The sequence below is a fragment of the Felis catus genome, chromosome A2 (assembly GCF_018350175.1).
Source record: "Felis catus isolate Fca126 chromosome A2, F.catus_Fca126_mat1.0, whole genome shotgun sequence".
Classification (NCBI taxonomy): domain Eukaryota; kingdom Metazoa; phylum Chordata; class Mammalia; order Carnivora; family Felidae; genus Felis; species Felis catus.
In genome coordinates, this window is record NC_058369.1 from 23,153,088 (window position 1) to 23,175,450 (window position 22,363).

At 39.6% G+C, this 22,363-nt stretch overlaps 1 protein-coding gene across 3 annotated transcripts in view; it reads left to right on the forward strand.

The window, feature by feature from the left end:
- The window catches only part of CACNA2D3 (calcium voltage-gated channel auxiliary subunit alpha2delta 3), an 897,621-nt gene that overhangs the window by 601,648 nt on the left and 273,610 nt on the right, over positions 1-22,363 (forward strand). The window contains exon 14 of one of the 3 annotated variants that reach the window (XM_023249840.2): positions 19,016-19,033. The exons of the other annotated variants lie outside the window; for them this stretch is intronic. Within the exon in view, the coding sequence (XP_023105608.1) occupies positions 19,016-19,033 (18 nt within the window). The remainder of the gene's footprint in view (positions 1-19,015; positions 19,034-22,363) is intronic. 3 annotated transcript variants of the gene reach the window in all.

Sequence of the window (22,363 nt, forward strand, 5' to 3'; positions counted from 1 at the left end):
GAACAGAGGAGAGGGCAACAGAAAATAGAAAATGCCAACCCATCTCAACCGTCCTGAGTTCAGTCATCTTTCTAGGAAGGAAATGAATCAATTATATTTGCCCTGTTATCATGAATATTTGCTGGTTCACCCCCTGATATCTCCTGTGCTGCTCTGCAGTGCGAGCCAAGACTGTAACAGGTTTTATTCCTCTACTTCCTGTACTCTTTGCAGCTGTTTGGCAAGAGTTCCTTAAGCTCGTGTTTCAACCAACTCTTGTATAAATGCCCAGAATTCATGGCTGATTGAGCTACTTGAGCTTTGAAAATGTAGACACTGGGGATATATCTTTGCTAAAGGTTTAATAGTGAGTTGGTTTTCGCTGCATGACCCATGCATGCCAAACCCTGACCTCAGATGTCTTCCTGAGAGAAGAGGAGTTACTGGGGACAGATCGTGGTTTTGTGAAGATGGCACCAAAGCCTCTTCTAGCCCTGTTCTACAACCCTGGTAAATGAGGTGGTACCACACTCAGACCTCCTTTTGTCTAGATCAGTTGCATGCAGTGTCTTTGGGTTGCTTTGCCACTTACCACCCACATTAGCTTGTTCAGGTCACTCTCATGAGGTGAAGTTTCGTCTTTTGTAAAACAGGGATTGTGGTACTTACTTTCTATTACTCCTGTTGCTTAGTTAACACCCTGGAACATAATGGTGTGGCAGGAATCTGGCCAGGGAACATCAAGGCTGACTCACCACGACTCCACAATATCTGGGGTCCTCACACTACGAAGACTCAACCACAAGGGTAACTCAGTGGCTGGGAACTAGATCACATGGAAGCATCTTTATTTACATGTCAGGTGGCTAATACTGGCTATTAACTAGGACCTTAGATGAGCTGTCTGCCAGATACTTCTACTAGCCACATCTACATTGTCTTTCCATGTGATCGCTTTGTGTGGGCTACTTTGAGCTTCCACACAACATGGTGCCTGGATTTCCAGAGCACAGCAGAAGTGCATATTTATAATCTAACCATGGAAGTCACATGGTACCATTTCCCCCGTACTCTCTATTGAGGCAATCACAAAGGGGTGGGGACATAGACTTTATAGGAGTGCCAACATTATACTGTTTGGAAAACAGTATGGATGTTCCTCAAAAAATTAAAAATAGAACTACCCTATGACCCAGCTATGACCTAGCAACCACCACTAGGTATTTATCCAAAGGATACAAAAAAAAAATGCTTATTCAATGGGCCCCATGCACTCCAATATTTATAGGAACACTATTGACAATAGCCAAAGTATGGAAAGAGCCCAAATGTGCATTGACTGATGAATGAATAAAGAAGATGTGTTATATACACAACAATGGAGTATTACTCAGCAGTGAAAAAATTGAAATCATACCATTTACAACAACATGGATGGAACTAGAGTGAATTATGCTAAGTGAAATAAGTCAGTTGGGGAAAGACAAATATATGATTTCACTCGTATGTGGAATTTTAGAAACAAAACCGATGAACATGGGGGAAGGGAAACAAAAATAAGATAAAAATAGAGACGGAGACAAACCATAAGAGACTTTTAAACACAGAGAACAAACTGAGGGTTAGTGGTGCGGTGTTGGGTGGGAGATGGGCTGGATGGGCGATGGGCATTAAGGAGGATACTTGGGATGAGCCTGGGTGTTATATGTAAGTGATGAATCACTAAATTCTGTTCCTGAAATCATTATTATACTATATGTTAACTAACTTGGATTTAAATTTTTAAAAATTTACCGTAAGTAGAGTATGGCTTGGGAGATATTTATTATGGTCTGCTTTGGCAAATGCAATCTTCTATATGTGGCAAATTATACCGATTGATATCGTTGTAAGAATATCATAATAACTTTGCCTTCCTGAGAGAAGCACTTTCAGTCATGATTTTTTTCTTCTTTTTATATATTGCTAGATTTTTGCTTTTATGTTCACAAAGGATATCAGTTTGTAGTGTGGTGGTGGTGGTGGTGGTGATTTTTATTTTTGTAATTTGTCAAGTTTTGACAATGACCACCTAAAAAATGATTTGAGAAGTATTTCTTTATCGTACAAAAAAGCTTGTGTAAGATTGCTCTGTTTTTCCTTGAATATTGTTACAGGCACTAATGAAACCATTTGGGCCTGGAGCTCTCTTTGTGGGGAATGTCTTAATTCCGAATTCATTTTCTTTTATAGATTTAGCGATTTTTAGATTTCTTATATCAGTTTTGCTCATTTGTTTTCATGTAAGTTGTTGAATTTATTACCATAAGGATGTTCGTAATACTCTCTTGTACCTTTAATGTATTTAGGATCTATGGTGACAGCACCTCTTTCATTCCTGATATTGGAAATTTGTGCAGTCTAGTTATATATTTTTCAATTTTGGGGGTTATTTTCAAAGAACCAGCCTTTGGTTTCACCAATTTTACTCTTTTTGTTTACCCATTTTCTGTTGCATTGTTTTTTGTTCTTATTGTTTATTTCTTTATTTTCCTCTGATTGTGTGGTGTTCAATTTGGTTTTTGTCTAGTTTCTTAAGGTAAAGCTTTGACTATTGATATTAAACTTTTCTCCTTTTCTATTGTAAGCATTTGAAGCCATTTATTTCTTTCTAAGAGTTACTTTAGCCACATCTCACAGCTTTTGATAGTTGCATTTCTGTTTTTATTCAGTTCAAAATATTTTCTAATATTTCTTGTGATGAAAGGATTTTGTGACTCATGGGTTATTTAGAAGTGTATTATTTTCCAAATACCTCCAGATTTTACGGGATGCATTATTGTTACTGATTTCTATTTTGATTCTCTTGTGTTCAGGGAATGTATCCTATTATTTCAATAATTTTGTTTCCTGACACTTGTTTTATAGCCCAGCATATGGACTTTCTCAGTGGATATTTCATATTTGTACCTGAAAAGAACATGTATGTTACAATTGTTGTGCATCTTGTTCTAGAAATAATAATTGGGTGAAATTGGTTGATAATGTTGTTCATGTCTTTTATATCTTCACGGACTTTCTGACTGTTTTATGAATTGCTGAGAGGATTGTTGAAATCACTAGTGAAAATTCTAAATTCATATGTTTCAGTTTTTGATTCTGTCAATTGTTGCATCATGTATTTTGAAGCTCTGTTATGAGGAGAACACATTATGTCTTCTTGATGAATTGACCAATTTATTATTATGAATATTTTTATTATCTCTTATAGTATTCCTCATCTTAAAGACTATTTTGTTTGATATTAATATAGCCATTCAACTTTCTGTGATTATTGCTTTATATTGTTTTATTTATATATTGTGGTATATATATTTCCATTTATTTTTTACCTTTAATCTACATTTTTTTTACTTACAAGGCATATTTTTGTAGGCAAAATATAGTTCGATCTCTTTTTCTTTCTATCCAGTCTAACAATCTTTACTTTTTAAATGGTGTATTTGATCCATTTACATTTAAAGTAATTATTTCTATTGTTTAGTTTCAAGTCTACCTATATTGTTACAAATAGGTATCTAATCTGTTCTCTTATTTTTATTTTCATTTAAATCTACCATATTGTCATAAATAAGTGTATGTATTATATGTATTTATAGGTGTACATATGTGTACACATAAATATAGATAATATGTATATACTTAACCCTTGAACAACATGGGTTTGAACTGTATAGGTCTACTTATATGCAGATTTTTTCCAATAAATACAGTATAGTACAGTACTATAAATGTATTTTCTCTTCCTGATGATTTTCTTAATAACATTTTCTTTTTTCTAGCTTGCTTTATTATAAGAATAAAGAACATTATATATATATGTATATATATATAATACATATTATAGGTATATATATGTATATATATATATATAATACAAAATATGTGTCAATCAACTGTTTATGTTATTGGTAAGGCTTTCAGCCAACAGTAGCCTATTTATATTTAAGATTCTGGGTAGTCAAAAGTTATATGTGGACTTCTGATTATATGGGAGGTTGGTTGCCCCTGACTACTTTATCTCCATTATCTGCCTGTTAGCTAAGCTGTACCTCTTAGTTGTGTCTTTTGAGTGGTTGCTCTAATGTAACAATTTGCATCTTCAACTTTTCACAGTCTCCCTTTCTCATAATGGAAGCAACTTACAACAGTATATTCCCATGCCCTTCCATTCTATGTGCTTTTATTATCATACTTTTTACTCCCACATATATTATAAACCCCACACAATACATTGTTTTTATTTTGCTTAAAATAGTTAATTTAAAAGTGAGGAAAAGAATCTCATGTTTATCCACATATTTTCCATTTCTGGTCCTATTTATTCTTTTGCATAGAATCAAGCTTCCATCTGGAATCATTTTCCTTCAGCCTGAAGAACTTTTTAAAAAATCTTTTCTAAAGTGCAAGTCTGCTGACAGTGAATTTTCTCCTTTTTTTTTTTTTTTTGTCTGAAATGTTTTACTTCACCTTATTTTGGAGGGATATTTTCACTGGATATAGAATTTTAAATGTACTTTTTTTTTATTACAGTAGTTTAAACCAGTGGATCTATTATTATCTGACTTTTGTTGTTTCTGGTGAGAAGCCAGTGATAATTCTTATCTTTGTACTATACATATGTAAATTTATTTTTGGGTTAATTTTAAGATTTTGTTGTTCTGATTGGTTTCAACAAATTTATTATACTGTGCCTTGGTATCGGTTTTTTGTGTGTGTTTCTCTTGCTTGAGGTTTTTTATTTATGTTTATTTATTTTTTTTAGAGAGAGAAAGAGAACAGAGGAGAGGCAGAGAGAGAGAGGGACACAGAAAATCTGAGGCAGGCTCCAACTGTCAGTGCAGAGCCTGACATGGGGTTCAAACCCATGAACTGTGAAATCATGACCTGACCAACTGAGCCACCCAGGCACCCCTTGCTTGATTACTAAGCTTCTTGCAGTGGCATGTTTATACATTTTACTCAATTTGAGATATTTAGCCACTTTTTTTAAATTTGTTTTTGGTCTGTCCTCCACTGTACATGATTCTGAATTTCAATGGCACATATATTCATCTGCTTGATATTTTCCTACTGGTTACTAAAATTCTCTTTTAAACTGCCCCCCCCCCTTTATCTCTCTGTTTCAATTTCAGTTACTTCTGTTGCTGTGTCTTTAGATTCACTGATATTTCCTTCTGAAATATCTAAATAGCACTTAAGCCTATCCAGTGGACTTTTTTTTTTTAAGTACTATGTTTCTCCAGTCTAGGGGTTTTATTTCATTTTGATTTTTACTGAGTTTTAGAATTTGTTTTTACTATTTAGTTCTCTCTTCATAATGTTCAAGTTTTCCTTTAAATCCTTGATTATATCCTTAATAACTTATTTAAAGTGATGTTCCCAATTGCATCATTTCTGGGTATATTTCTATTGGTTGATTATTTTCCTTGATAAGAGTCACATTTTCCTGTTTCTGTATTTAGTAGGGTTTTTTTTTTTTCTTTTTATTAACTGTTGGGCATAATGACATCATGATTGTGGGCATGTGGTATTAAGGGTCTGGATTTTGTTGCCTTCCTTTAAAGAGTGTTGAGTTCTGTTCTAATGGCCAGTTAATTTACTTATGTCTGAGCTTGGCCTTTTAAATGCTTTCTTTTAAGCTTTGATTAGGCAGGTATGATGTATCTTTCAGTCTAAAGCTAGTTTATATGTAATCCTAGGAACAACTTCCCTGGAGTTCCTACCAAATGTTCCAGGTATTTAACAGAGAATTCTCTTCTGACTAGCTGGAACTTGTAAATTTCTAACCATGGTTGAAGACCAACAGATTTATTTTTAACTTCAAATTTATTGAAGTTCCCCTCCTTACCCTACCCTTACCCAATAATTGTGTTTTGCCCAGTCCTGTGGAGTTTCACACTATACATACTTATTTTAGCATTAAATCAAAGACTCAAGAAGACCTCCCTGTCAGTTTTTGGAGCTCTTTCTCTGTATAGCTTTCTCTCTCCAGTTCTCTACCTTGAAAAATTCCGCCACCTCAGCCTTAATAAACTCTGATTAATTCTTCCTCAATTCAGCACAACTACTAGGCTTTACATGGGCTCAATCACCCTACCCTAGGGTCTTATAACTGCCACCAGGAAGAATATTGGAGTGATCATGAGTCTCACCTCACCTTTTTGCCTTCTTGGAAGCAAAGTGACCAATTGCTGATCAATACCGAAGGACTTTTTTGTGTATGTATTCTTTCCACCTATTTGTTTGTGTCAAGAGGGCTAATCCAATACTAGTTATTCTATTGTGACCACAGTAGAAGTTTAGAAATAAAAGATGATAATGATTAGTTGATTAGTTTTTTTTTATCTTCAAGATCCCTTAATTAAATTGTTTCACTTGTTTATTTGTATTCACAGTTAACAAACATATTGGGTTTAGATTACTGTTACCAGAGAATAATGCTCATATCTTTTCTGAACTTCTTAAGACAGTAACAATTTACTGGATATGACATTGAGATCATTTTTATTTAAATGTAATACTGTACTAAGTTTAATTGTGATGGTCCCTTTTATTTTAATTTTTTTAATGTTTATTTTTTGAGAGAGAGAGAGACTATGAGTGGGGAAGGGGCAGAGAGAGAGGGAGACACAGAACCCAAAGCAGGCTCCAGGCTCTGAGCTGTCAGTGCAGAGTCTGACACGGGGCTGAGCTCATGGACCATAAGATCATGACCAGAGCTGAAGTCAGGTGCTGAACTGACTGAGCCACCCAGGCACCCTGATAGTCCTCTTGATTTTATTTATGCTGCTTTTTTTGTTCCTTAATCACGTTACCTAACTTATGAGTTCAATATAAATGACAGCATCGTAGCTCAGCTTTTAACATTTGGATTCCTCTTGCTTTTAAATACTAACTTCAGGGGCACCTGGGTGGCTCAGTTGATTAAGTGTCTCTGGCTCAGGTCACCACCTCACAATTCATGTGTTCGAGCCCTGCACTGGGCTCTGCACTGACAGTGCGGAGCCTGCTTGGGATTCTCTGTCTCCCTCTCTTTCTGCCCCTTTCCCACTCTCTCTCTTTCTCTCTCTCTCAAAATAAATAAATAAACTTAAAAAAATGTGAAATTTAGAAGTACATTATTAGCCTCTTTGAGATTTGGGCCCAAGTGTCAGTGGTAAGACCTGACTTTCTTAACTAAGAGAAAGAAAATCCTATAATAACAAAAAAGGCACTAGGAAGTAAAGATATTTGATAAGAGTTACTCTGTTTTATGATTTAATTATAAGCTAATAAAGACCATGAGAAAAATTCCACTGTAAATACACACGGACTTCAAAATTGTAGGAACATGTGTTTGGCAAAAAGTACTTAAAGATCGCCAAACACCAGATTTGGGGGGTGAGGAGCAAAATGTATTTTGAGAGGTCAGCAGTTGCAGCATATTAATAGGTCTCCTTCTTCCTAGACATAACCAATATCAGCCTGAAGTACTATGGGAGTCAGTGTGTCAGCAGGCGTGAGTGGAAGACAAAGCTCCCTTCTGTTCTACTGCCAAGCAGACCACTTAATTTTTATTTTTATATTGTATTCCTTTCATTATCCATCAATAGATTATTCTAAGCTTTTAGAAGAAGACTAATTGGATTATGTGACTTGTTTATCCTATTGGGTCAAAAAACAAGGTTTGGAGTCAGTCTTCCTGTCTTTGGAATGTAAATGGCTATATCTAGCCCCTAGAGTTGTGGGAGAATTTCTCATGAGGATGCATTCAGAGACCTTAACTCCTGGCCTGGCTTAGAGTAAGCACCCACTCAGCATGTGCAAGTTCTCATTGTTAGTAAATCGTATCCAGTCTTGACTTGCAAAGTGCCCAGATGCACAAAGAGAACTAGTATCATTCAACACATGGCTTTGGCAGTTCTTCCTCTTTCCAGGTGAACATAAATACATTCACTAATGGGCCAAGGTGAAAACAATATGTAAGAGAAGGAAATGCTTGTAGATGTTTTCACAGAAAAGAACTCATAAACTAGAATCACAGACTTTTCACAGGCTGGAATCACCGAGTGGGGAGTTTCCTGAAGGATCCCCTAACTGAGAACACCAACAGAGGATTATCTGTCACCCACAGCTCACACCTTTACTCTTTCTTAAATGTTTATTTAATGTGTTCACATCTGTGAGATGCAAACTTGATAGAGAAACTATATAGTCTCTTGCTTTTGCTTGATAGGTAATAATGTTTTTCATAGGCAGCAGGAAATGGAAGGACCTTTGAGTTATAGCTAGAGTTAGAGATCATCTATCAGTGAAATGTATTGCTTATCACGTTGGCCACTAAAGACTATAGTACTGACACGGTGGCCCATTCTTTGTAAGTGTGCAGAATACATGTGTACTTTCATTTCTGTCCCCTTTGATTTTTTCTGTGTTAAATTCTGTATATGTATATATATTTTTTTCCACAGTAGACATGGAGAGTGACTGGAGAGTCATTCACTTTATAATTAACAAAGGATGTGTATTGAGGGGAGGGTCTTTCTGGTCATCTTTCTTGGAGGCCTAATATATCTAGTTAAGTTGCTCTACAGATTTCTTTGTGGTTCAACAGTTTGGCAGATCCCTGCAAATTCTCTCTTGGAAGACATCTGTTGAGTGAAGTAATGGCTTCACTGCAGACTCTTGAGTTTTCGTTACTTTTCCTCTGTGGGTTTTCAGTGTCTCCTTTTGTGGAGAGGGTGGAAACCCATTCGTCTCTTTTGGAGGGTTTCAAGTTCTTTGGCTCATCATCTCCCCTGGTAAGACCTTCCTTGGAGGACCGTTCTGGCCACTGCTGACCCTTCAGATTCTCTAAGTCTATGACCTGCCAAATGGGCTCTCTGCTTCCAGACGTCAAGACCCATGTCTCTCCCAGGTGGCTGCAGATCCAGGTGATGGGAAGCTGAAAGAAAGTATCAGTACCTTCCTCTGTTGCACCCCTGTTGGTACTTCTCCTCCTACATCCCTTTCCTCCCACAACCTTCTCAGTACAACGTCTCCTTATATGGCCCTGAGTTGGCTCCAAGTTCATAGTCTCAGAGGAGTTATATGACATGCATAAATTATGAAACATTTTTGCAAATTAAGTTTTAATTAAAACCAGCAGCTTAGAGCATCCAACTGGAAGCAGTCACAATGTTGAAAAGTGACACTGGTAGGGTGGGAGTTCAGGAGAAGGTCTGAGTTGGTTTGCATCCTGTTCAGATATTTCCAAAGTGAATGCTGCAGAAACGAGCTTCCTTCCCTATCAGATCCTCCTTAATCTACATGGATCCCTGGACTGCCATGTGAACCAATGTGGTTTTCAAACAGGAAATACAAATGCATCATGGTGGTGGTTTTATCTGTACTTTGCCAAATTTCCTTTTGATTCTACCAACCCATGTTCTCACAGGAAACCAGCAGGACCTTGGGCTCCCCCACACTGCCAGAACTCCAGATAATTTTTCAGCAAGATGACCACACAAAATAAGGCTGAGGAATGACAATTTTAATTGGAAACTTATTTTTCCGATACAATGCAGAGTTCAAGTCTGATGAGAAATGACTTCTTATTGTGAGAATTTTTAGAACATTATAACAAGCAAAATGTCTGGGGCTTTCCCCCAGCTGATAGTCCTTAGCTATATGTAATGTGAGAATTGTTCTGGTCTGCCCATTAATAATCCACATTTTCCAGCGTCCCCCAAAAATGTCTGCCATCAAGTGAATAATTTATGCAGTCTTGCCTTTCATGTAGGCAAGGGTCTACTGCTGCAACAAAAACACCAGATTTTTTTGATCCAAAATTAAGTTTGAAAAATCTGACCTTTAGTTATCAATCCACTTCTTTTCTACTAAATAACCTGAAGGTGCTAGTCTGCAGTAAGCAGTGCCGTGTTCTCTGGAGACCCGCAACCGAGCTAGCCCTTTGGCCATTCAGGAATTTTAAAGTTGAATATCCTCTCTGTCTTTAACTCATTTGGGCTATGGAAAAAGTTCATCCCTATAATCTAACCTTTAAAAACTACTGGAAGATTTTTTTAAGATGATAACACCTAGAATTGGCTTAGGGGTGGTGAAGTGGATATTGGAAAGAGAGAATCCTGCTCCGAGTGTAAATTAGAACAACATTCTTGAAAGTACATGGACTGAAATACGCAATGCCCTTTAACTAATAATTCAACTCCTTTAAAAGTTGATAGTGTGTGTAACAGTTTTACTACAAGGATGTTTATTGCAGTCATTTGCATTAGTGACAAAGAGAATACAGCCTAGGTAGCCAATATTAAGGAAACCAATCAGTAATTTATCATCTGTTCAAATAATGGAATACCGTGTAGTCATTTAAAATAATGTTGACTAAGAATAACAACGGATGCAAGGGAAATAATGGATGTTAGCGTCATAAGCGGCCTTAAATGTCTCCTTTTACCTCTCTTTTGATATCTGATTTTCTACAAGGAACATGCATTGCTTATATGACTTTTGTTCTAACGAAACACTTTAAAAAAGCAAATGTGTTGTATAGAAAGGTCTTTCTGTCCATGTTTGTCTTGCTTTTAAACACACTGTTTGAAAAATAAGTTCAAGTTCCATCTATACCCCAAACTAGATCTTAAGAAATCATTAAGTTGTAGATGGTCAGATAACACTCAAACTGATAAAAGCAAGAAAATTTGGAATACACAGAGAACCATTCTTCCAAATGAGTCTTTCTAACAGGTCTTAAAGGACTTGTAGAATATGAAGCAAAAATTCCAATAGGGACTTAAATGATTTTAAGGTGGAAAAAGCAGTTATATTTATTTTCTTTTATTAGCCCTCTTTTTAGTCTTGCCCTCCACTCTGCAGGGTTGTCTACTTCCATCACTGCTCTCCTTCTTCTCTCCTCCTCCTCCCCTATCATCACCACCTTGAGGAGGGATTAGTCAAAGCCATGAGGCTGGAGGGGTGGCCTCAATAAGGGATTGTAGACGAGTAACGGGGTGCCAAGCGGGGAGGAGATTCTGTGGAGCAGGACGAGGACACAAAAAGCCACCTTTTGTCTTCTGACTTAATTGATATTTTCATAAGACCAAAATATGATGCCCTGTAATTTTGAAAGGAAATTTCACATATGTCATTGGAAATCTTTTGAGGAAATTGCTCCCGAGTATTTTTGAAGTTGAACAAACAATCCAGAAATATTTTGATGACTCCCTTGATTTGTATAAGTAAAATCTAGTTGTGGGCAGCTATGGTGTATACTAGAAGTGACCAGCTGCAAGTATCTATGGGAATAATGAGAACTCAGTTCACTCAGGATGTCCCCATACCTCCTACTAAGCTGGGAGCCACTAGAAAACTAACTCCCATGGATGGGCATGGGCTCAAGTGACACCGGTGGCACTAAGTTCTGTCCCTATAACTTCACACCTTCCATAGACTACTCTTCAGCCCCATTTGGTGCACTGGTCCCAGAGGTGTGTCCTCTCACACTCTAGTGAAGAGAGGAAAGGAAAGACGAGAGAAATAGGGAGCAGGATGTAATTATTGATTACTTCTATAAAAGTCCTCACTAGATTAGTTTAGATCACATGTCCACTCCGAGCCAGTTGCTATGGCCAGCGTAGAGTGATTAATTGGTTGGTACTGTCCACATGACAGGGCTTCGTGCAAAGCCTTACCCAGAGAATGGGGACTACTACAAAAGGAAGGTGCTCCTACTGAGAACAAAGAGACATACGTCCATTGTTAAGAGTCACACACCTAAGACACCTTATCCAGGCCTTATCACTTCTTCATATAACTTCATATAACCCTTCATATAAAGCACTGAGGGAGATTGTGATTTCAGGTCTGTGGGCTCATTTGTGGACCATGAGGTACTTGGTTATTGGTATAATCTCTCACACATTGTAAGGTTGGGCCAACTCTGAAAACTCCAGAGGTTACAAGGTCAAGGGGTAAAAATGACAACTATTGTGGGCCAGTGGCTGTTGTAGGTTCTCAGCATTTTTCTTACCTAATCCTCACGTTAATCCCTTGCAATGATGTTATTATTACAGTATTATAGGTGAGAAATCTGGAACTCAGAGATAATATATTTCTGTCCATGTCCTTGTGGCTACTAAGTAGTAGAGGTAGGATTTGAAACCTGGCCTATCAGACTCTAATGCTCTCCCTCCTTCTTCCTTCATTCCTGCTTCCTTTATTCAGCTCTCTTTTCTTCCTGTCCCCCTACCCTTTCTTTCCTTCTTTCCTTTCTTTCCTTCCTCCTTCCCTCTCTTCCTCCTTCCTTTCCTTTCCTTTCCTTTCCTTTCCTTTCCTTTCCTTTCCTTTCCTTTCATCACCTTCCCTTCTCTGCCCTTCCCTTCCCTTCCATTCCCTTCCATTAAATTTCCTTTCCTTGTCTTCCTTCCTTCCTTCCTTCCTTCCTTCCTTCCTTTTCTCCTTCTTCTACCCCTCCAACAAACATGTACTGAATTAGTAGCAAGGGCCACATACAGTACAGGTGTAGTCCCTGGTGACAAAACAATGAATATGGCCCCTGAATGGATCTTAAATTCTCATGTGGAGAGGTAATTAAAAAGTAAACAAGAAGATTACAGAAGGTGATACATGCTAAGACAGGAATCAACAATATGATGTCATAGTAAGACACTTGGTTAAGATAGGGACTTCAGTCAGAGGAGGTGCCACCAGAGCTGAAATCTGACAGATGGGGAGGAACTGGTGAGGCCAGGTTTGTTGGGGGGTGGTCAGGGAACTGACATGGACAGGGGACAAGAGCATCAGCCATTCAGAGAAAATAGCTACACAAAGGCTTTGAGGCAAGTGAGGTGTGGACAACAGGGCTGGCAAAGTACCAGGTTTATATTTTTAGACTATTTTCGATGCAGTATAGACACGGGGCTGGGGAGGAGTCAAAGTGAAGAGATGGATGAGAACAGTGGTGACTCGGTGTGGGGTGGCAGAGTGGATGGATGTGGGACAGGAACTACACCACCAGATCTTACTTAGCTCATCAGAGACCTTCCCTCCTTGGTATGTGGGTTTTGGAGTTTGAGCCAATTAGCGGAGCTTCCTCTGATATATAAGAGGAATAGGGATCTTTATCCACATTGCTTAATGAAGAAGAATGGAAGATTTTAAATGCAAACACGCACAAGAGAAATAAACGAACACAAGGAACCTTTGCAGCTAGCAGGGATTTATCGTTCATTCATAAGCCTGAGGCAAAAGGCCAGTTTTACAAATGGAAGAAACATATGTAAGCCAGGCTTTTTTTGTTTTACACAGTTGGCAGGAAAATACTTTGTTTCTCATTTGGTCTTTACATATTTCATAGTGAAATGTGTTGTTTTGATCAATAGATCTTTAATTGGAGTTTTATTTTTAAAAGGGAGTCCATTCAACGCTGGAACTTCGTTGAGTGGGAGTGATGGATGCACATCCCCTCCGTTGCCCCATGACTCTGTGCAGACTCTGAGATAGAAATGAAGGGAATGAGGAAAGTTAAAACAAAAACACTCCATTGCCATGGTGGAGGAACTGTCTCGCTTTGAAGCACCTTTATGTAGCTTCAGGGACTCCCAGTCCTCTCCAATCTCCTGCCTGCCCCCTGGCTCCTTACCCCTCACTCTTTTCACTGGCTCCCTTTGGCTCCCAGACCTCTACCTGGTGGGATGCTCCTGATTCTGTCTCCAACACAAGCTCTCTTTTATCTGCAGCCACTCTGTCAGTGACCTCATCAGCATACTGTCAATGACCATGCTGCCCAGCCTCTACCTCTGCCTGCAAATCTAGGAGACACCCTAAAATTGTTAATCTGGAAAGCTTCCCTCATATATGCTCCTCCTTTTGTCTTTTTCCTTTCAGTAAATGGATCTTCCATTTTTGCATTTCCCTGAACCAAAAACCCTTGGATGCACCCTTGATGTCCCTCCTTTTTTAAAAAAAAATTAAGTTTATTTATTTTGAGAGAGAGAGAGCGAGCAGGGGATGGGAGAGAGAGAGAAAGAGAGAGAGAATCCCAAGCAGGCTCTGCACTGTCAGCACAGAGTCCAGTGTGGGGCTCGATCCCACAAACCTCAAGATATGACCTGAACTGAGATCAAGAGTCAGACGCTTAACTGACTGAGCCACCCAGGTGCCCCTCTTCTTTTATATTCTCATTTCTGTCTCCATCATTTCTACTTTCAGATAGATCTAGGGTCAGACAACTGCCACCTCCACCACTAGCACTCTGATTCAGTTCTCCATTATTTTTTTTTTTACCTGGATTGTCCGCTGTCCTTTGAACTGGTCTCCCTTCTCAAATCCTGTCTTTGCTGCTCTCTGGCCATGTGACCTTGTAGTTTCATCATCTACAAAACTGGGGAAATAATAGAACCCACCCAAAAAGGTTCCTGTGAGTTTTCAATAAATTAATATAGCTGAAGCACTTAGAATGGTGGATAGCTTGCTATAGCTGTTATAATTGCCTGTCATTACTGCTGTCCGCACCATCCTAATGGGTGGTTTCCATCCTCAAGATAACCTCATAGTCCAGAATAACTGCTAGAGTACCAGCCATCACATCTGTCTTACTGGCAGCAGGATGGAAGGAGTCGTTTTAAGGACACTATCTGGAAAAGTCATATCCATGGATATCTCATTGACCATGACTGAATCACTTAGCCACACCAAGCTCTTACAGGGTCATTTAGCTGACTCTGGCTAAATGTTTGGTTGCTGTTACCAAAACAGAAGGGCAGAGCGGCAGTTATTGTAAGTAACTGTACTGCAAATGGGAGGCATGTGGTATTATGTGTGACGAGGACATATGATGCAAGAGGTCAGACGGAGCTTCTTTGAGGTAATGACAACTGACCAGAGAAGTAGGCAAGCAGGTAGGGGTATGAGGGAGAGTCCCAGGATGAAGCAAGAACAAGCATAAATGTCTGCGACAGGAGAGGGTATGGTAAGTATCTATGCTCATGGTATATCATGCACCACATGCTGAGAAATATGGTAAGCTGGATTCTCTGTCTCCATCCAGGCTCTCCCATAAGGGTGGTGCTGGAATTTCTCATCCCGCTTTCCAGTATGGGAGATGCCCAGAAGGAATGGCCTGAGAAGTCCCTAAATCCTTCAAGAGCTTGGGTTAGTGCTGATACCCTTTGTCTACATGAGAAGAAGCACTTTGAGCCTGATGGCTAAAGCAGAGGCAGGGCTGCAGAGAAACTTGACTTTGACCACCAGCTCAAGGCATTTCCTGGTTGGGTGACCTTGGCAAGGTACTTAGCCCTTCTAAATATTATCTGTTTTCTCATCTCTAAACCGAAGATGATACTACTATCTAACCCGGAGGTCCGCTGTGAGGACCAACATTGCTCAAGATAAAAAGCACTTAAGCAAGTACCTGGTCCACTGAGAGTATCCACTAAAGAGTGGCTTATTCTATTATTACTGCCACCTTCATCGTCATCACCTTCCCTCTCCTTCATTCTCTTTTGAATGACACTTTCTCAGTTTTTCCACATTCAAATGCCAAGTGTCCCATGGATGCATCCTGCACCAAGCTTTTCTCTAGGAATGTGTGAGCCCAGAGCATACTTCTTTCTCTGCCCTTCTTTTTAAAAAGTGGCTTGAGGGTGTGTGTGGTTAGATACAGAATCGTACAACTTGGGGTTGTTTAGCCTGGAGGGAACCTGAAGCTGCCCATGCAAACCCTTATGTACTAAGTGAAGAAACAGATCCAGAGACACAGAGCCTGGTTGACAATGCCTAACAAGGTGGCTTTTGCAAAAGAGAGATTGCCTCACCTCAGGCCACATGATGATGAGAAATTCCCAGCCTGGTTTTACGTGTATCGTGGACCAGGAAGACAGCCCGCACGTATACAGACATCCATGTCAGGCATATGGGAATCCGAGTGTTCACGTCTACCCTTCTGGCAGAGATATCTCTTTTTCTATTGAAAGCTGTCAACTTTGATTATCAACTTGGTGTGTTTGTGGGGCTCGTGTGGATCCAAGGCAGTTACCCCAATTCTCTCTCCCTAGCATCTGCCTTCGGTATACCCTAGTAACACGTTACCTTCTTTAACAAGGCGAACACCGGTTACAGGCACAGCATAGAAAACATAATAAGGACTTACATATAGGATCAATACCCTCATGCCTTCATGGTGTTTGTGACCCAGCGGGGAGAGACATTAAACAAATAGATTCTGTACAAATAAATCATAGATGTGTTCAGAATTACAAAGAAAAAAGTGCTGTGGGACCTTGAGAGATCATCGTGTCCGGGGATATGGTTTGCCATTCCTTAATTTTTAGCCCACAAAGGACATTGCCATTTGGCTCTTACATTCTTTCCAACAAAACTCAGACATAACTTCAGAATCCTTCTCAACACGGCTCTCCAGACAGCCATTACTAATCAGTCAGTCTTGGCTCTCAAGACAGAACCTATTGGCCATCCAAGATTTGGCCCACTTCCCAGCCCTCCTTCCACCATCCCTTTTAACAGACAAGCATCTGGCCAAAGGCTGGAAGGCACGTGCTTCAAGACTCCAGCCAGAGGCCCCAGTGTCCAGCTGGTCAGGCTCCCAGCTCAGGGTTGTGTATACCGTTTGTGACTGTTGGGTGCATGATGTGCCGTCAGGAGAGCCGGCTCCCAAGTAGTAGCATCTGTGACTGTTGCTAATCTGATCTGAATTTGTTGTGTTCTGTTCTGAAGCTCCTTCTCAGAGGTGCAACCTGTTGAGGGCACTGCAAGCTGTAATTTCTGTTCCTTTAAGGCTCCGATAGGAAAGTGGCTCTTTGTTTTCATGAGTTATTTCTTGAGGAAAATATATGTTTTGTGGAGAGTTTGAGGACAGTCTTAAACTGAGGACATCACCACAAAGGCCTAGTCTCTCATTTTCCTTCCCATGTGCTTAAATGGGTGAGTCAAAAAGAGGTGTTTCCTGCTTGACTGGGACAAAGCTTCCCGAAAGAGAGAGAGAAAGGGTAGCTCTGCTTTCAGAGGCCTGTCAAGTCCGGCAGTTTGTGCAGGACTGAACCTTGGTATTTATTTTTCAGTTCATCAAACATTTGTAATCCTCAGGGCCCCCCGTGCATTTCATATGACAAGCTGTGATTCAACACAAATGCTTTCCTAAGGAAACATGCATTTATCATTCCCTTAATGTTCACGTCTCCAAGGTTTCTTTTCCGTCATATGAAAAAATGTTTAATATTTCAGAGACTTTACTTGAAGTGATTCCTCATTTTCAGCTTAATTTCTCACCACTTGATACCTATTTTCTGAACCCCTAAGAAACACTGGAGGAACTCACGAGCTTCCTTTCTCAATAGCGGTCACCATAACCAGGAGGAAAGAATCAAAAAAGCATGCTTATGCTATTCCTGTTTTCTTAAATTGGGAGACCTTTGGGGATAAAATTACTGGAAAAATGAGTGTTGGAGAGTTATGGACATTTTCCAAGTCACTCTGGAGATGTCTCTGAGACACAAGGCATCTTGTTGGCATGGGTCTATCCCTCTGTCCTTTGCTGGGTTCCATCCGCTGGCACAGGGCCGTAGGAAGCCCTCGTCTTAGTGCATATGAAGAGAAAGCATTCTTTCCAGGGCAGAATGAATGGGAAGGACAAAAGGTTCAAATGGGACCCTAGGATGTGTGGTTTAGTTATCTTGAATCTTCTAGCACTTCCAATGTTATAAACTCTGTAGAGACAGAGAGAAAAGTTGGCCATCTCATTTCCTAGCGAGTGTGGCCTTTACTGTGTGCGTTGGGTTACACATTCTAAAGTTAGCACAGCTCTACAATTTATTATCTGTGGGACAGTGTATTATGACTTACCCTCTATTTTCCATTTTGTTTTTATCTGTAAAATGGGGATAATAAGGGTACCTAGTATTGGGACACTTTGATTCGTGGGATAATGCAAATAAAATGTTTAACACAGTGCCTGGTGACAAGTTCACACACAATAAATGTTAGGCTCTATGATGAGAAGGAAGTCTTGAAAACAATGTAACTCCTAGATTCAATATTTAATACATGGATAATGTTATTTCCATTTCAGATTAGAAAAATGCTTTTCAAAACACTCATACTCTAATGGCAGTCACAAATCTGGTGGCATTAAACCACAGCCTAATGGTCTCAATGTTGAAAAGTAGACAAGTATGTCTTGTAAATGTTCATCTTTTTCCACATATCTATAATTTCAGTTTCTTGCCTGTACCATTGGGAAAGCTATTATGTCTTATTTTATGGGTTGACTGACTGCCTTTTCGTTGTTCTTAGAATATTAGCTTTACTTCAAATGCACAAATCCTTGTGCCTGCTTCCTTAACCACCAATAAAGGGAACAGTTAATGTGTTACAAAGCAAGAAAAATTGACTTTAAAAACAGAACATGCTTCTAGCTGTCTTACCTTTACATGGGGAAGGGTTTCTCAACTTTGGCACAATTGACATGCGGGCTGGATAATTCTTTGTTGTGGGGACTGCCCTGTGCATTGTAAGATGTTTAACAGCATCCCTGGTCTCTACCCACTAGAGGCCAATAGCTCTGGCTCCCTCCCCTCTCCCTGGCTTTGACAATCACAAATGTCTCCAAACAGTCCTTCACCACTAAGGAACCACTGGTGCACAGGAAGAAGGAGCTGGGTCTTAGAAATGTGTGTTTGGGGCCACTGAACAGAAGAACCTCAGTTCTAGCGTTGCAGGAAGTTGCCAAACTCACTTCCTGAGTATGACGACTCCCAAAGCTTGTGCTCACCGATTATCTGTTGATACTACAGATTCAGATAGCAGGTCAAATAATCAGCACCGTAGCTTAATTTGGGAAAATGACTTGGTTTTAGTTTTATTTCCCTAGTTTTCTCCCAATATTCGTTTTTCCATTTTCCAATGGCAACCAAATGAAGTTTTACAGTTAATCTTGACTTTGTATGTAATGATTGCTTTTTTCTTGTTTTTCTTTTTGTTTTGTTCTCCCGTTATTTTTCAGCTCCCTCAGGCACAAAAGGTAAACTCTTTTCCATCACATTGCAATCATCCCCAGAACTCGCGAACTGTGCATGTCTTCATGATTTTGTGCATTCGGTTCTGTTCATGACCAGTGAAATGGTTTTCCTCTTCCAACTTCAAAAGCCTGAAGCTGGGCAGGAGCAGAAAGGCCGACAGACTCATCGGTCCACTGTCTCCCTGCCAAGTTAGTCCCATCAGAGAACCCTCTCGTGGCCAGTGGTTTGGGGGCAACTCTATGCCCAACCATTTTGCTAAGAATTCTCAAACAATAGGTCAAGAGTAAGTTTAGCACACTCCTCCAAACATAGTATTCCAGTTCTTCCCTGAGATACTTTCCTAGGGATACAGCTAATGTGAAAATTTGTAAGGCCCAGTAACTAAGTTTAGATTCTGGGCTCTTAAGGCAAATCTCTGAAAACTCCTCTTGGGTTTCATTAATTGCAAAATCAGTAGCTCCTTTGCTTGTGTCATTGCCTGTACCACATGTAGAGCATTAGAACAAAGTTCTTGCCAATGTCAGACCCTTTCACTGGTCCTCATTGTCTGTCTGAGATGATCTGGTTCCACCATCTAGAATATTCTCCGTCTACTAAGATTCCATGTGATTGCCATGCTGGCTTGGCTATGTTGTCCCCATGGTATGTCATCATATCCTAAGGACAGTTGTGGAAGAGAACATGACACATGATGCCTGCTGCATTGTTTTGGGACATTTCACAAACACAAGCAGGATTTCCAGAAGACACAGTGATTTCTGGGGGCCAGATGTGGGTTGGTTTTGTTTCAAGAGTTGAGGTAAGACGCCTCCCTGAACTGTAAGCAGTACCTCCCAAGCTTTCCAGTTTGGAGCAAAGATGATCTGATTCCTTCCTGTTGAGAGAGATAGCACAACTGCTCTACAAAAGGCAGTCTGTTCAGACCATATGGACAACCAGAGGCCTAGAAATCATTACACAATTACTCAAATATATTTGAGATATTTAAACAAGGCGAGACATGCTAGTGTGTGACTTGGCTTGTGGTAATGTTTGATTACACTTCAGTGCCATCACAAAAAGACTGAACACTTCATTAAAAGTTAAAGTATTTGAGTAGAACAACAGCTTCCAGGGTAAATATATGGTCAGAATTCCACATTATCTGGACGGATTGGCATCTTTAATAGGTCATGCTTTCTTAATTGCCCACATTTGAAATTTCTTTGTAAAGAGACTTACCAAATTCAGTGCCTAAAGCTGGACTGGCCTCAATTTACTGGCATTTATTCATCAAATTTAATCTGATCTATGTACAGAAGCATTTTGTTGTAGAAGATTCCTCATGAATATGAGGTGCCATCAGCCATGGAATTTTAAAACAAGGTTCAAAACAAACCAACACAGAATATGGTAAGAATAAAGGTTGTTGGGACATATGGTTCTTCAATAGCACTTAGCTCCCTGACCTCTTTCCTTCTGTCACTCACGTCACATGCCCTGCAAATAGAAACTTCGAATTGAGGAGGATGCCCCAGTGCCTTTCCAAAAGATGCTGGACTTGCCCAAGAACTTGCTCTGCAGCCCTGTGTCACAAGGAATAGCTCTTCCTCCCCCTGTTCCTCACCATTGCTACAAATTGCCTTTTTATTAAAGTTAAGAAAGGTACTTACCTTAAAATTTATTAAGAGCCCTGTGTGAAATGGTTTCAGAACTCCTTGGAGTCATTTTGGGCAATTCAGCTCTTTGGAGAAGGAGTTTCAATGTAAACCTCTGGTATCTGGGCTGGAAGGTGAGGGCAGTTGAGGAAACTGCAGATGGAAGGCATCCTCCCTCAGGGCTTCTAGTCTCAGTTGCTGATATAGAAGTATCCGTGCCCCTCATGTTCTTCCTCTCCCTTCCCCAGTGTTACTTCAGTGACATGTACAGAGGACTTTGCGAGAAGGATGGGGTTCTTTTGAGCACCAGCAACCCCCCCTTCAAAATATTGTCTTGCTGCTTGAGCAGCAAAGGAATATGGTGGGTTCCATTCCAGCCTTCATCCATTTGTGACCATGGGCAAGTTAATTAACTTATCTAAGCTTAGGTTTCTTTTATTTAGCAAGAATGATAGACTGGCTTTCCAGTTTTGTTATGAGAGTTATTTCTCTTACTTGTGCCTAGTATAGAACTTGACATATGCTAGACACTCACAAACTTAGAATTTCTATTACCATTTGCATGTCTTGGCCTTCAACAACTTAGAATTTCTATTACCATTTTGTATGATTTGGAGCAGCAGATCATGTGTGATGTGGTGGTCTTGGGCCTCTGCAGTGATTTGTGGTTCTGATTCAAGCCTGATGAATAATCAGGAGGTGACAAAAGAGCCCGGGAGATATGTGACATTCTTCTTATTTCATTAAAATCTCTGCATTACCTGACTTCACCTTTTACATGGAGTCAGCAGGAAATGCGGATAGGGCTTGAAACCTCAACAAAGCAAAGGCTTCCAGGGACAATTGTTTTGAGAGATTCCTTCCCAAAGTCTTTGACATTATCCATAGATTTCACCCATCCATGGCCATGATTATAATGAGCCTCTTCCAAACCCAAGAGTTTGTTGTTCTGGGGGTAAAGGGGAGACATCTCCAGCTGTTACGTCTTTGGTCTGCTTTTCACATGAGGTCATGGGTGCATACGTTGGACCATATGGTGTCTGCATTTGTGCTGTGTTTTTGTTGGAATCTCTCGGTATCATCTGCAACTGTTTTCTCCATAAATATTTTAAATGATTATGTCTCTGTAAACATGCTTACTTTAATCTCTTAGCTGATCTATCACTAAAAATGTCCTGTTTGGGTGTCCCTCATATGTGTAGTAGTCATTAATGATTGTTGTCTGTATGTTAGGGTTTTCATAATTCTGATATTTGGAGGACCTTTCAAGACTTATCTTCTAGTTTATGACTATTTTCTAGAAGAGTGGCTTGCAAAAAAGAATTTTTTTTGTTTTTCCTGTGATTCTTAAGCACCTCTGAGATGATTTCTAGACTCTATCCATAAATTTCAATCCCTGATACCACATTGGGATAGTAGTAACTGGTGAAATGCCTGATCAATATTAAATATTTTCACCAAATGCAGTGAAGTGTCCTGAAGTCTTGGTTAAAAACGATGTAGCAATACAGACCTGACACCCTCAAGCCATCACAAATCTGTTCTTTTTAGTGGAAGTTGAACCACTTTCTAAACCAGTTGATTGATTGTTCTTGAACAATGAAGAAAGGTCCATATGTAAGAAAGCTTTGCCTTTTTTTTTTTCTTTACGTGGTACTTCTTGACTTCTACCGAAATACCTGGGATTTCCTATTT